The following is a 16,523-nucleotide window of genomic DNA, read 5'->3' as shown; positions in this document are numbered from 1 at the left end:
AGAAACATGAATCAGGTCAGTCCTATGACGGATCCTAGAAGATCTTTCCAGATATCATCTCTCAAATTCTAAACTTTACCAAGTTGTCAACCCTTTTTCAAATACTTTACTGAAGCCCAGGTACATTAGAGCAGTCTCACTGCCTTTGTCTAACAAAAAAATGAAAGATTACTATTAGAATAAACTGGAACAATCTACCAATGATATACCCATGATTCACTGTATCCCATTTTCTGTATACTTGTTTGCTTTTAAAGAGTTTCATTCAAAGTAAATGATAAATCACTGAATACTGTAAAGAAGGTTGATGTGCCTGTAGCTGCACAGATCTCTTCTATACACAGATTCTTTTAGCTCCAAGAAGGAAGTCTACAAGCATCACTGTGAGCACCCATAGAAGTGGTACAGAAGGGCTCTTAACATAATTTGTTAATACAGGTAATATAGTTTGCTAAATCATAGAATACGTGATCTTGGAAGGGACTTCTGGAAGTCATCTTACCCAGCCACCCCTGCTGAAGCAGGGCCACCTAGAGCCAGTTACTCAGAACCATGTCCAGACAACTTTTGAATATCTTCAAGAATGGAGACTCCATCCACTATTAGTTAGTAATACTCTAAGCATTATGGCAGTGCTTAATAATGTCTGCGTTAAATTACAGTGCTGTAAGCTGCCATGGAAGCTGTTGTTGTTCATCTCCTTGCTGTCTGAATTGCATGCTTGATTTATCTCCATCTGTTTTTCTTAGCTGAAGAAACTACCTCTGTAGATAATTTTACAATTTTTATTATTATACACATTATTTTTCTTTGAACAAAAGAGAAATATGTCAATTTGCTGTACTGTTCCATTGGTTTTGCTCTGTAAGAAATTATGAATGAAAAGCCATTTTAGTGAGTGTTTATATCAAAAAATCTTCTAAAATATAATGTGAACTTCTGAAATTTTTTTGTTTTCATTAACTTACCAGAGAGATGCTTTTCTTATATTCTGAATGTCCTGTTATTTGTACTAGATTTTGTTAATAATCCACTACCATAAAACAGGTAAGTCATTCCCAGACTATACCTTAATCTGTCTCTATTTTTATTCAATTTAAGAGAACACATATTTTTTGGAATCAGTTCTATTAAAAGTTGTCAGCTCTATATCCTGACACCTGTAGAAAAGTGGTTTCAGCAACTTTTCTCAGTGTAGATCAGCATCTGACTTGAAGACAGGGAAAGAAGTGAGAAGAAAAGAATGAATGGGCAGGAGGGGATGTTCTGTGGAAGACTATGCTACATCTGTGGCACTGATAGTTTGTCAGCTCTTTGCATTCGTTGTAACAGTACTTTATTTCCAGCTGGAGTATCTAGGCATCATCTGAGTGCTAACAAATAATACTATCCATATGACAAGTTATAGAGCCATAAATACATGTTGTCTATATACTGTTGCCCTTTAGCTGCATCTTGGAGGCATTGCTCATTAATACATCATCCTTAGAGCTATCAACATTGCCACCCTCATAAGAACATTGAAGAACTTTTCAAGGCCTTCATATCCAGCCTTTTATACAGCAGAAGCATGTTATAATTTGGAACAAAATCATTCTATTCTAAAGATTCAAGCTCTGCTAAGCTTCTGGTTGTGACAGTATTTAATTAGAATTGTGAAATGTGCCAACTTCTTTCTGGTATGAATTTTGCCAGGTGTAGCTTGACAAACTGTCTTGACTGATGATACCATTTTAATATAGTGAGAAAACCAGCTTTTTTTCCTGTTCAGCGTTCCCAGAAATAGAATGTATTAAAATCCCTATAGTAATATACATTTATATAAATTTATTTAGATAATTTTCTGACAGAAGCGTGAAAACGAAAACAAGAGTGAACTCAATAAGTGGAAAGTTGAATACTGCTTCAGTTGAAACCAATAGCAAACCTTGCTACTTTTCTCTGAAATGCAAATTGGAAGTTTTGTTTTCATACTCAAACTAGCCAATACATGATACAAATTAAACAATTATAGAACTCTTTTATATGCTAATGAACTTGTTGAGCATCAGTATAGTTACACATTTTTTTAGTCTTCAGTGATAATTAGTAAGAAATTATGTGTCTCTCTGGTAAGAGATACAAAGTTTGTAAACACAGAGATTAAGTCCTTAGGATAATGGAAAAGGTCTTTTATCAAATAAAGTTAACAGTGTCTTGCCCAGTGGAATGTAGTCATGCTCAGGTAGTGTCAGTTTTGCCGTAACATTTTTCACACTTTGCAGTAGTTGAGCTTTGACTGAATTTTTCTGCCCACTGTAAATTACTTCTTTCATATTTTTTCAGATAATAAAATAAACCAACAAAAAAATAAACTAAGGATTTTTGAGAAGTGCCTTATCAGACAAGCACATTTACTTTGCATTCTTATTACCATTAGTCATGACTTCCACTGAGTCAAAAATTCTAGAAGCATTTAGTAATGGAAGAAACTTTTTCCTGTTTTTGTTTGTCTGGGTATTTTGTCTTGCATTTGCTTTAAAGACATACTTTTTTGATAGATTCTACTGATGCTTTTTATTTTTGGTGATTCAGTATTATTGTAGGCAACCTATTTCCTTACTTCACTTTCATTCCTGGAGACTGGGTGTAGTCCATCTTATTTAGTAGAATTTTGACTATGACTCCAAAAAAGTGGTTTTTTTAAGGGATGTTGTTTTCTTCCGGTACCAGTAGCTGAAAGAAGATTTTTCTCAAATGGCAGTTTAGACATAGATAAAAGAACATATCTTCAAGCAGGACTAGGAAATAGATGCACCTAAACTCAAATTTTGATCCTCTAACTCTTGCTTATTTGATAACACATTCTAGAGATTATGAAACAGCACAAGCTCATTGGGTTTTGACAGTTTTTACAAGGTTCTTTCAACCTTGTTTCTTTTCTGTTTGTTTTTGACAGAATGCTGTCACTAAAAGGTTGAATGGAAGTGATCTTTAAGCACTCAGCTAGGAAGGGGCACTTGCTTGTAGTTCCTGCTTAAAAGTCATGCATTTTACAGGAAATATTTGTGGGAGAAAATAAACACAGCATTCTATGGAATTTGGACCAGAACTGAGGAGTCATCGTGATGCTGAAGACCTCATATACTAGCTTTTTTTGGTCTCTATTTAGATTAATATTCTTTTTGCAGTTCAGCCAGAGATACAGAGATCTTTCTTTTCTTACTTTCCCTCTTTCCCTAGTTTTCCAGAAGGCAGGTACTTCTGGGGGTTAAAGATTGGGGTTAAAGCCTCTTCAGTATGAGGGTGATTGAACCTGGCCATTCTGTATCAGAATTCCAAACACTGAACTACTGTAGATAAGAAGGCAGTACCTTGATAGAAAAGGAAAACTAAATTTTGAGGAAGGTGATTATATACCCATTTTGTAGTTCAGGATTCTAAACTTTGGATAATAAGGTTTGGGATAAGCTTGTCCGTTCTGTATTCACTAGTTTAGGTGGCTCCCACTACGACATGTTCTTAAAGATCTTGTTTTGAGGTATATACACCTTTACATATGCATAAGGAATATCAATACCTTACCTTGTTTTTAAAATTCTTTAAATTAGGCAGAGATGTTTCTGGGTTGGTCATACAACAGTAAAGTTGAGATCACTCAAGTCATTATTTTGAAAATTAATCTTAGGGGGTTTTCTGCTTTCCCCAGTTATATACTGACCTGTTTTGGATGTGTGGAAGGCCTTTGGTGTGCCAGCCTCTTAAATACTACTCCAGTTCCACGTAATACTATTTCCAAGATAATGTTTTGTCTCTGGGTCTGCTTAAATGTGAAAGGCAGTTCTACTTTAGCATAACCTATATGTAAGGTTTATGTTATCAGAAACTGATTTTGGTCCAAATACTGCAGATATGCTTATGGGGTAAAGATTAACATGCCAACAGGGAATTCTGAAATGGTGCTTGCAAAATCTTCTGGTCAGATGTTAAAGAGGGACTGATTTGGGGAAATTCTTGAGGTTTAATTTTGTTCACACTTGTCTCTTCCCAATTCTGCAGTTGTGCTAATGTAAATGACAGTTAATAGTAGCGAAAAAGGAAGAAAAAGGGGGAGAAGGCCAGTATGAAGAGAGAGGATGAAAAGCAGAGGTCATCAGACCTGCTTCTTTTCAAATTACTCTTTATTATCTGCTTGCTGTTAGGACAAGCAGGGGAGTGATGAAAGGTGGAAAAACAAGAACTGCATGAAAACAGGATTAAAATTTAAATAGTAAAACAGAGAAAAGCATGCATTGTAAAAGAGGGTACAGTATTTCTCTCTGAATTGTCTGCTTTCTGTGGAGTCCAATAAAGCATTTATCTTCCAATATGCATATGTGAAAATGTGTTCATTGTAGCTCAGTAGTCTGTAAGTGAGGTGGAGAAAGACTGTACTAAGGTCATATGAAGAACAGAGTGTTCTGCTTTTAATTTCTGAAATGCACGCTCAGGTTTGTTTCATAGTAGTGCTACGTGTGGCAGACCTTTCTACTTTGCAGCAAAGTGCTTCTCTTAAACCTAACCTAAAGGCTCTTATGTGTAAAAGTAAATAATATCACCACAGCCTAAATATAAATAGCAAAGGAAATCTCCTTTTATCAAATTAAAAAGGATAAAAACTTGAACTTAATAGAGCAATCAACAGTTAGCTTGTTTGTGTTTCTAAGATTTTAAAATTATCATCATCATCTTGGGAAAATTGTAATTATAGTTTAATTGTAAGACCATAAATATATTATCCTGTTTTCCATAATCACATTTCCAACTCTTTTATTGACTTTTTACTGAGATTTTTCATTATTTATTTACATCAATATTTTTTCAGTGCACACCAAAGTGTGGCCCAGGATTCAAACACCGAATTGTTCTGTGCAAAAGCAGCGATCTTTTAAAAACTTTTCCAGCTGCGCAATGCCAAGACGAAAGTAAGCCCCCCGTCCGCATCCGCTGTAGTTTAGGCCGATGTCCTCCTCCTCGCTGGGTTACTGGAGACTGGGGACAGGTAAGATAGTTCATATAAGTATTATTTTGCTATTAGTCTCCTACATGTTAGCACCTTCTTAAGGAGATGATGTTGCTGGAAATGGATAAAGGATGGTTCCCATGATGAAACAAAAGCTTCTCCCCTGTTTGTCTCAGATTGAAATGTAATGCTGAATGATGTTTGTCTGCTGAACTATAAAGGATTTGCTAACAGCCATCTGGTTTCTACTGGATGAGTTTCTGTATGCATTTTCTAAAAAATTAAATAGTCCTTATTACAGTTTTTCTGGAAGGGGATTTTGGAATACAGCAATGTTGCAAGGTTTAGCATTTTTAAAACACATTTAACTTCTTTGAGAAAAAAATCCAGTTCCTATTTCAGTGAGCTTATATATATATCTCCACCAAAAAAACTTTGAGATCTATATAATTTTATGTAAAACACACTGAATTACCAGGCTGGGAGCTCAATTGTTACAGAACAGGCTGAATAGTGCTGCCATTATGCAGTGTTTCTAAATATGATATAGTGAGTTTCCTTTTTTCTTGATGTTTTTGCATCTCAGTTTTGATCAGTGACCTATTTTAAAAATAATAAATGGATGTTTCAGTTTCTAAGTTTGCTGAGTAATTTGCCACTAATGAAAATAAAACACATTAGCTTAACTAACCAAGGGACAATAATTTGTGATATTAGAGTCTTACTTGCTTTTCTTTTACAGTAAGTTGTTCAGATGCACATTTATTTAAATTGATATTGCACTAGACCCACTGTTTAGTTACAAAAATTAAAAAATATTTTGAAACAGCAAATTATTTTTGTTTGAAAGATAGTTTCCTCTTTCCTTTAAAAAGACCTCTAGCATATTTGAATTCTTGCTCTCTTTGGTTCTTCTTTATTCTAAAGTGATTCTTGAAAACATGCACTTAAACTCAGACATATGAAATAATGCAAATTAAATTATATTCTTATACCTCAAATCTGTACTGTTTAGGGAGCCAACATTCATTGTGTTTTATTTTCTTTGAAAGGCAAGTGCTCACATATACTGTCAAAAAGGAAAAATTCTAAAATATTTTAGGAAAATTATTTTCTGCATTAGACAAATCTCTTCAGATACCTGCCTTCCTTAAAATTTGTGCATATGTACTGTTCCTGATTGCTTTCCTCTTACCTTGTTTTATATTTTAAAATTGGATCCAAGTTGTTTTACTTTTTTTATCTTTCTTATTTTTAGTGTTCTGCACAGTGTGGTCTTGGGCAACAGATGAGAACAGTACAGTGCCTCTCATACACCGGACAAGCATCCAGCGAGTGTCCAGAAACACTCAGACCTCCATCAATGCAGCAGTGTGAAAGTAAATGTGACAGTACTCCCATTTCCAACACAGAAGGTAAGTTTGCCATCTTAATGTAATTTATTCTAGAAAGAGTCTAAAAGTTTAAATGACATCAAAAATGTCTAAATGACATCATCTCTCAGACTGTGAATTAATTTTTTGCAATAATTTTCTAATTAGTCATCGTAGTTCAAAGGTAAAGTCAATAAAAGCCTAAATACAGGTTCTTTGTTTAAAAAAAGACCCTTATAAATATACAGCCTAAGTCATGGGCAAAATACTGTTGTTTTGTGTTATTAGTTTTCCAGTCTCTTTATTGGTTCAGTGGAAATGTCCATAATAGCAGGGTGATCATGATATACTTCTCATCCACTGACCTTCTACCTGCTCCATCCGTGATTAACATAACAATGTAGTGGCAAAAATAGTTAATTACATGTTCACTGAAAGACTGGGACCGTAGATTTAATGCTACATGGTGCTGCGAGCCTGTTCTTTGACTTACCAGCTTCTTCTAATTAACTTCCAATTTCTTGGACTTACAGTGCCCGTTTGAACTAATTACAGTATTTTTTACATGATGCAGTCTAATCAGACTATTAACTAGCTTCATCATAACATGTTTTTTCTAGAGGATATATTAGATAACATTATCAAAATAAGCTTACTAATGTTTATGAAGGGCTCCATATCTGAACTCATGAACTGTTCAAGCTAACCTATTAGGAAATGCTGTCTTCAAAGTAGAATTGGAGTGCTAGTCAGCAAGAAAAAGAGTTTCCTCATTGATTGTAAAACTGTAGAATAGTTTGTCTTTGTGTGCAAGGGGAAAAGAAATAAAAGATTACCAAAACATACATGTCCAAGAATCAAGAAAGATTGCAGAGCAGTAATAGTTCTTTTAAGACAGTTATTCCCTGAATTTTATATTCTCTAAATTTTGGGTACTTGACTGCAATGTCACTAACACTGCTCTGTAACTAATCTCTCTGCAGTATATAATGGAGTATCTTTTACACAGCTTCTCCAACTACATTGGAGTTTAAAATCTTATTTATATGGAACAAACAATGATCTGGTTTTAAATTTTTAATAAAAAGGCAAATTTTTGTTACAGTCTACCCGGGTTTGGTGTTTATTCAATACCTACTGTATCCATTCAGGTTCATGCCATAGATTCAAAGTTGTCATAAATGTCTGTCAAATGAAGGTGTCTGTGATGAAATGGGAGCATACTAACATTTTCCCATAAATACACTGATGATTTCGTGTATAAGCACCATAATTTACTTCTTGGAAGTTTTAATTTTAGATAGGCTTATCATCCCATGTCACCATTTGAAAAAAATCTTTATAATAGGATTTTCCTTGGTTATTTTAATTCCCATTTTTATGTTTAGTGCTCTCAAGTAATCTTTATGTGGTGATTATCAATCTAGGAAACTCTCTGCCCTTTAAAGCTTAAAGGCTAAATGATATTTATTTCCAAACACAGATGCTGACTTTTTCAAAGTAAGGAAGGTAATAAAGTGCTTATAAGTGGACACAATTTAGTTGCTAACTCCATAATATCAAGATGACAAGATCATATTGTAATTTATAGTCATTATGTTAGTAGTTCTTTATTATTATCAGGAAAATAAGCAAATCTCCCACAGATGAATACAACCAGGGGTTTTCTTTGTGTACTATATACACTGGGTGGCCATGGTCTTATTTACTGTGGAACTGTGCAGGGTATCTATGAAAAGTAAGCTGGTTGGTAATAATGATTTTTAAAGGACCTACACCTTCCCTGGAAAATTTTCGTGATCCACAACTAGAAAATGTTGAAAATCATTTACATGGTGTTCCAGATGGACTTCAGCTTTTTGGCCTGTACTCTGAGTTGCCCACACGTGAGCCAGCTCCTTACTGACTGCAGCCTCGTTAGCACAGTTAGGAAGTATTGACGGAAAAAAGATATAGCAGAATCTCTTCCAATAGGTACAGCTCCCAACATGTTGCCACTTAGCATCCCATTTTTGCTTAAATCCCACATTGAAGATATTTACTGGAAATCACTGATTATTTGTAAATGATTAAGTGGCTCAAATGGCTCCAAAGTAAATATCGTGTCAAAATTCATTGAACAATTTAAAATACCTACATCCTTTCAAAAGAATCTTGCTGCAATCCATGAAATACTGACACTGCCCTATTCCAGAATTACACAAAAATTTTGTCTTCAATGTATTTTTTCAATACTTCAGCAAGTATTTCTTAAATATATATTCTAATTTATATGCATTTCAGAGCTGTTATTGAATACTGAATATAAGAAGCACAAAATAAGTATTTGCAGAATAGTGTGCGTGCATTGCATATTTTCTGCCTTAAAGAATCCTCTTAGACACAGTAGAAGCTGACATCTCCTGTGTTAGTAAAGTGTTAGCTTTTAAACAGAGAGGCCTATCTTTTTCAGCATACTAGAGATGATGGAAGGCTTGTAAGATTTCAAGAACTAACTAATCCTAAGGAGCACAGCTATTTTTGGAAAGGTAATACTTCCTAAGAAAGAAATATTTGAGTTCTGGTATTTCCTTGTGAATGTTATTTGCGAGGGGGGCATACTGTGCCTGTATGCTCGCTTCTGTGTCTCTCCAGGTGCAGTGGGATGTGAACAGTGAATCACTATTTGAGTTTCAGGGAAGGAGTCAGTTCTCTCAGAGGGAAGGTTCTGCCCCCTCGGAGTGCATGTGCGTGGCAGGGCATACCTGCTCGCACGCAGAGACTTTGTCCATGTGCCATCTAGTAGCACTGCCTTGTGTTTTGGGCCCAACTGTGGGGCAAAAGCAACTTCAGCAACATGTCATTGGTTTGCAGCAGGGTCAGACTAACTGAAGGGATTTCTTTCCTATTTCAAATCCCAGCAAACTCCCCGATTCCCTTCACTTTGCCAAGCTCCAGTACTCACGGCCTGAGGAACCCATTCAATAATTGCTGGACAATTTAGTTTTGCTAACCCAAGATAAAATACATATTTTTGAGGAGTCTTGAGCCACTCTGCAGTATAATGATTGTGTTGGTAACATTTGGAAGCCCTTTCTTGGGGAAGATATATGTTGTTTACGTAGGAGTCAGAATTTGGGGGATACAGAAATAGTAAAAGAAAATTACAATACATCTTGTCACATTTTACATCTGCTTTAGCTCTTTGTTTTCTTTAAACTCCTCATTGGTGATTTAGAATATTGTAGACAAGGTTTTGACAGGCTGCCACTGATGGCGTTAAGATTGCATTTGCTGCTGGAAGTGAATTAAAGGCAGCATGTACCATGTGATATGAAATGTTTTCAGAATTATTTTGTTCTCTTAATATATGTATATATATGTGTGTGTATATATATATATATGTCTGCTGAATCTAGTGTGCTAAAGGCCATATGAAGCTTTACCTGAAAACTGTTTTATCTTTTTTTATGTCATTTCAGTTTTCCTTGTATTTTGTGTGACATGTCTTTGCAGTCTCTTTAGCTGAAGGCACAGTGACATTCTGTGGTTTTATTACTGTAACATAATACTTAATATCATAGTATTGTCTGATCTAACCACGAAGTTCAGGAAAGGGGGAGTTCAATACATGTAGCTTACTGAAACTTATTAACAAAAAGGGCTCTGCTAAAACTTTTCCATTCAATCACAGTGCTATGAATAATAGGCTACTTCATCAGCCGCCATATCTATTTCAAAACTGATTTTTAGAACAGAAGTTGTGGGCAACTTCCAGAATATTGTCTCACTGCTATCCAAATGGCGTTGGCTGAACAGGGTATAGTTTTAGTCAAGAGGAAGAATAACCCAAAGAAACAAGAAATAGGATAATTTCAAATCCTACTTTTAGCAAAAATGCAGTTAGTGGCTTTACTTGTATTTAACTAAATACAGTGTGTATGAGGGTTATTTTTGGGATTTAGAGAATTTTTTACTTCTCATCAAGATCAAGTGAAACTCTTTATTCCTCACTTCATTTATACTTCACCATCTATCTCTCCTATATTCCCAGTCTTCACAAACACAGGGACCTGAAATATTTCTGGAAGACATTCGACTTCTTTTGGGAAGAGTTTTTGAAACTCGGTGAAACACAGTGACTGTGTGCGGTTGCTGATAGAGAAATACTTTTCAACCAGCTATCCCAATGTCTTTTCTCCTGGCATCCAATTCCGTTTCCAAATTGAGAATTAAAAATTTAGAAAAGGAATACATAAAACATTGGGAAGGTAGAGTAAAAAAAAAAAATACAATTAAAGCACTGTATCTGTGTTAATGAAAGTTTAAATAATTTTGTGACCTATATTTATCTAGCTAAAAGCATGTATTTTGCCGTTGTCAGAAATACTGTTCAGCACAGACCCTAAGTTCAGCCTCACTAATGCATTCCTAGCTTCAGGTACTAAAAATTCTCATCTGCACTGAACTTGCTACTAAAGTATCCTTGCATCATGAGCTGGCATGAGCTATCACTGTCCCTAACTACCTGTTCCAGAGCAAAAATAATGTACTAGGAGATTTTATGTAGAAGGAGTACAAACAGGAGTAGCTGAATGGTTGTACATGCTGACTGCGTTTGTTTCGCTGTTACTTTTTCCTTTTCTTACCTGTTTGGTGTGTCTGTTGTCTCTTTCCTATTTGGCTTACAGACATCTTGGAGTCAAGAACTGTTGTTCTGTCAGGCCTTGGAGCAACAGCATTCTGGCCTTCAGTCTTTGCTTCTAGATATCAGATCAATACAGAATATGATAATGGTCAGAGTATTGCTAGTTTATCTCGTTATTCACATATTCTTTAAAGCTGTTGTAATTTGAGAAAGATTGTAGGAGGAAGCCAGTATCCAGTGCAACCTTAAAAGCGTAAAAACTTGCAGCATTCTTTTGAGACAAATAATTTTCTGAGAAATTAATCTGATTTCATTTTTCCCATCACTTAATTTTTTTAATTCAAATTTGTGGGGTTTACTTTCTCTCCTTACACATCTCTTCCATCTTCCTGCCCATGAATCAAAGTTCTTTGCCAAAGTCCTATTTTAATACCAGTCTGGAAGGAACTGCTCAGATGCTTTTGAGTGAAAATCCCTTTTCAGGCATCCGTCACAATGTTCACTCCAGATCAAAGGAAATCTGCAGCAGCAACATCTGAACTGTAAAACCTGAGATTACCCCTGAGCTGTCAAATACAGCTGTATCACCAGCCAGATCAGAATAAGAAATGGGCATGGACCAAACTATTTCATTCCCTGTTCCCACCTTCTTTCTACAGATAGGAAACTGAGCCAGAGGAGAACCACAGCATATTCCAGCAGTGCTCCTGTAATGTACCCCACAAGTCACTTTAGATACAACTTGTGTGGGATGAGGGAATCTTTCCTCTACGTGGTTGAGCTCTTGCTCTCCCTTCCTGGGAGAGTTACCTGCCAATATGACAAGGGCTGCTGAAGCAGTATGCCCAGCATATAGGGAAAACACGACTATGAAAAAAAGCTCTTACATGTCTGTTACAGGCATGAAAATGGCTTTTCGTCCTGTATAAAAGAAATTGTGGGTGTATGGAACCAAGCCTAAAGTGTAATCCACCATCCAGTCCAGTCACTGAACTCACACTATTGGTGCCTTTATTCATAACACCCGTCAGTTTCTCCATCCCTCTTAGCTGCAATGCACATTCTATTTCAAGGATTCTTACAGATGCAAAGGCATGGTACCAAATAGTGAAAATTGTCTTAATTTTTGGATAACCTCTCATGGATGGATAAAATAACTCCTGAGAAAGAATCTATATATATATAAAAGTATTGTTAGAAAAATGACTCACATTTCCTAGCTGTCTAAAGTGATCATTTATCCCAATAAATGATAGTTCTTCCAAGATAAAGTGGGCACACTTGTAAATGTCTGGGCAAGAAGCCCTGCAAACTTTTTTGTGGCTTTTTAAGATGTGTTGTGTGCACAAGACTGGATAACAAAGAGCAGTTACAAAGAGGGCAAGGTGGATGGATAAAGAAGCAGCATGTTAAATGTCAAATTTTCTTTGTACTTTAATTTTTATTTCTGATTTTTTTTCTCTTTAATGCTTTTAATTATTAGAGTGCAAAGATGTGAACAAAGTGGCATATTGCCCACTGGTGCTGAAGTTCAAGTTTTGCAGTCGAGCATACTTCAGACAGATGTGCTGCAAGACCTGCCAAGGACACTGACCCACAGAAAGCACAGGAATGTGCCTTGTTATTATCATTGTGGAAGAGCGTCCATCAAAGAGAGCCACACAGCGGAATGAGATTGACGTCCTTGCAAATGCATTACCCTGTGGAAAACGTAACCACTGGTCAGCCCCAGCTGACAGGATTTCAATATTATTTTAACTTCTGTGAAGTGGGATTTATTAATCCAAAGTGCTGGACACAGTATAAGGAGGGCATGCCAAATTGGAAAGATCCACACAACACATATAGAATAGCTTACTGTGGAACATTTGTGTTCTTGACTAAATCCAATAGTCTGTTTACCTCCTTGGACCATTAAAGTAATTTTTATTATGGACTTAGCAATGACACTGAATCCATTTGTATTTAAAACTGTTTAAAATGTAGCTGTTATGACTTAGTCTACAATGGAAGTAAAGAAGGATCAAAAAAACGTTAAGTCATAGCTTAAAAACGTTAACTATTTTATCTCATAACACAGCACCACAATTTAAATTATAAAATGAGCTTGGAAATGTTATTTAAGGAGCAGAAATTTAAAAAAAGAAAAAAGTATTTTTCCTTCATTCCACCTAATTCCCTTTGGAGTAATCCATATTTCCTGAACACTGCTGTGAGCCATATATAAAGCTATACTAAATAGAACAACCATGAGGGACTTAGTTTTAAGAGGTGCAACAGTTATTGCAGTGGTGCATGAAATACGAGTGTGCTGTGAAACAAAATGAAATCTGTGTTGCAGGTTTATGGCCATTTTACCATTGTACAAGTGAAGCTGAGATTTCCACTGAAAGGGAACATTTGGAGGAGGCGGACTCCAACAGTGGTGAAGACCATATTGCCAGCTTCTTCACTACTACGGTACAGGTTGCTCAGAACTTACTTTGACTCCAGCTCACATTTGTTTACAACACCAGCCACAAAGAAGAAGTAACTTTGTGGGCATCTAGATCTGATTTACATGTTACTTTTGATTCTCCAAAACTAAGACATTCCAGTGCAGAAGATAAGCCTATTGTGTAATAGCAACAGTCCTTTGCAAAGCTGAAAGTTAAAATGGAATCCAGGTGTTCACTTTGATACCATAGCAAAAGGGCATTTGTTTATGAGAAAGAAAATGTGAATGTGCAGTTCAGGAGACCACATCTGAGTGGGCAAGAATTACAACCAAAGAATAAATGACTCATGGAGGTATCTAGGTTCTGTTCAAATGGGAAGTCAAAAGTGTGCTTGAGCCAAGAGGCCTGTTGGACTATGAGAAGTAAGGCACACTGGAAAAGGGGTGGCTAGGATGAAGTCTGGCCACCTTTCATCTAAATGGCCAGGTACGTATTTAAAGCTGGACCACATTTAAAGCTAGGGCAGCTTTCAGCATGAGACTGAAACAAACTCATGCTTCTGGATTAGTAGCTAGATGCTTTAACTTTTCTGCCACCATACTCCACTTATTTCATATTACCATATTTTTAATATTCACCAAATACTTTGTATTTTTAAATGTGAAACCAAAATATTTAGGCAAGTAACATTCAAGAATATACCATTAAAAAGTTAATTCTTGTGCCTTTCTTCCCCTTCACTTTTCAATAACAGACTCAACAAGGAGATAAGGAAAGTAGGTACTTGTTTATATTAGTATATTGTACTTGAACACTTGCGTTTTGCAGCAGGTACTTGGAATGTGCTTTTATGTCCAACTATGCCTCCTTTGTTGTAGTGCAATTAAAGTTATGTGAACAATAATGTGTTACAAATTCTAACTCAGCACTTTTTTTAAAAAGTACTCTTTTCAGTGAAAAATAATTTCAGAGTACCCTGAAATTGAAGTGTAGCAGTGTATTTTACCAATAACAAGCCAGATGTGTTACACACTATTTACTAATGTGAATTAACATGGAAGAGTAGATACTGTTAACAGGACCCTTACTATAAAATCCCCCCCCAACACATTGACAATCTGTCCATGGGGTTTTGCGTAGTCCATGTATTCATGACCATCAAATTCCTGTCATCTGCTACCTCTTGCCAGTATTTCCACTTCTGTACACCTGTGACCAGTGGAATTTATTCTCAGTTGGCTTGCATGTATTCACATATGCTTATTTGCTGCTCTCATTACCATGTAAACAACTTCTGGTAAAAGTGACACCAGTAGGAAAAAAAAAAAAAAAAAGAAAAACAATCTTTGGGAGTTGCACATAGGGATTAAAGGCAGTATGTAGTCCTTCTCTGTTAAGTGAATTGACTTTCCATATCCTTTTGACAAAACACCTTGGTGCTACCCTGTCCTGGTTTGGTCAAAAGTATGATGAAAAGGAAAGGGATTGCTAAACCATTCCCTAAGCAAGAAGCCTCTTTGTATCAAGGTCCAGTTTTCTCTAGGGCATGATTTTGTTTTATCAGCTAATGTGTCTTTGCAGCTAATAGGAAAAGGGTTTTCTGTGTATTCAAAGGAAACCTTTTAACTTTTTTTTTTTTACCTCACTTAGGACATTAAAATTGTAAGGAGTGTTTCCAAAGACACATTTTGCTGTCTTACTGGTGCTAAACACTAGGGAGTCTGATGTTTACTCTGAAATAACAGCACTGAGGTTGGAATTCAGAGAACTCCCTGGAGCAGCGTTGAATTGTATTGTTAAAGGGAACAAAACACAGAATGTATGTGGATTTACAAACTAAGCAATCCTTCAGACTTAGACCAAAAAATGAAACCTGATTCAAATAAAAAAAAAATTGGTTTCCACAGCACAGTTCATTGCTGCTGCTACACTGTAGCCATCTATATAATCTAAGCTAGTGTTATACTCCTAAATAGTGACGACAAAAGGACTATGTGTAAAGGCTATAAACATGGCAGGCCTAGAATCAAATGATAGAATGCGAAATGCAGAAATCAGTCTGGTGCCAGTACTTCCACTGCGCAATACTATCAGCTGAAGAAGATCAAAACAGAAAGAAAAATCTAGAGATTAACCCCTCAAGGTGTATACACCCCAAAATAGTCCATTTCGTTAGGAACTTTGTAATGGAGTGAATGTCACATAGATATCCTTAATAATACAGACTGAAATTACCATTGTATTATTGTGATTAGTTGCTTATTATTTTATACTCAGTATTAATGTGGTACACTGTTACTTTATTATTATTATTTTTTGCTTTTGTAAATTATATTCTAATTTATTGTCATGTTTCTTAACACTTGTTCTACATGCATTTTCTTGCTTGTAATGAAAACAAAAATATTGTAACACTTGATGCAGTGAAATTCCACACCAGGCACAGATTTGTTTTTAACATAGATAATTTAGTAAAATAAAGCTGCAGCTTTTAAGAATTATACCCATGGTACAGTTGTCCTTTCCCTGACTTACAGTTACTAGAATTCTGTATGCTTAACATTTGCTTCATCAGATGCATCAAAATAGATATAAGATGTTCTCTTTCAAGTAACATCTATATGTTATGCTAGAACCCTGGCCTTTCCAGCAGCAATGTTTGTCATATATAAACAAAACAATGGGGGAAAGGAAAAATCAAGAACGTGGTTAATGTACATTATTGGATAATATTTTAGCCTAAGAATAATGTAGATCAAGAATGAAATTAATGGCAGCAAAAATATCCTGTACTTCTTGGAATGATTTCATTAACAGCCAGTCAGTAATAACAATAAAATGTCCTTCTTGCATTGAGCTTTTAAGGTTTTATCTGAAGTTTATCTGAAACCATGATGTTTTTAAATATAAAGAAGAATGTAATTTCAGAAGACTTGGTGCTTAGGTCACTGTTGCTGAGAGATGCTTCTTTTCTTAACTGGTAAGGTAGGAGTACCTTGTATGGAAGTCTCTGATCAAGTCCTATGAAATACCACTTGTTTCTCAGTTAAAATCTAGTTTCTGGTTTAATGAAAATAATCACTCATCTGTTATAAGTAAGATGT

The 16,523-nt window shown here is 35.6% G+C and overlaps 1 protein-coding gene across 2 annotated transcripts in view; it reads left to right on the top strand.

Annotated features, from left to right (window-relative positions):
• The window catches only part of ADAMTS6 (ADAM metallopeptidase with thrombospondin type 1 motif 6), a 153,869-nt gene extending 137,771 nt beyond the window's left edge, over positions 1 to 16,098 (top strand). For both annotated transcript variants that reach the window (XM_074932526.1, XM_074932525.1), the window contains 3 exons: positions 4,844 to 5,020; positions 6,240 to 6,396; positions 12,465 to 16,098. In XM_074932526.1, the coding sequence (XP_074788627.1) occupies positions 4,844 to 5,020; positions 6,240 to 6,396; positions 12,465 to 12,574 (444 nt within the window). In that variant the 3' untranslated portion in view covers positions 12,575 to 16,098. The remainder of the gene's footprint in view (positions 1 to 4,843; positions 5,021 to 6,239; positions 6,397 to 12,464) is intronic.
• The last annotated feature ends 425 nt before the right edge of the window (positions 16,099 to 16,523 follow it).

The sequence above is a fragment of the Athene noctua genome, chromosome Z (assembly GCF_965140245.1).
Source record: "Athene noctua chromosome Z, bAthNoc1.hap1.1, whole genome shotgun sequence".
In the NCBI taxonomy this organism is placed as follows: domain Eukaryota; kingdom Metazoa; phylum Chordata; class Aves; order Strigiformes; family Strigidae; genus Athene; species Athene noctua.
The sequence above is the reverse complement of the archived record's forward strand: the minus strand, read 5'-3'. Positions and strand labels throughout refer to the sequence as shown.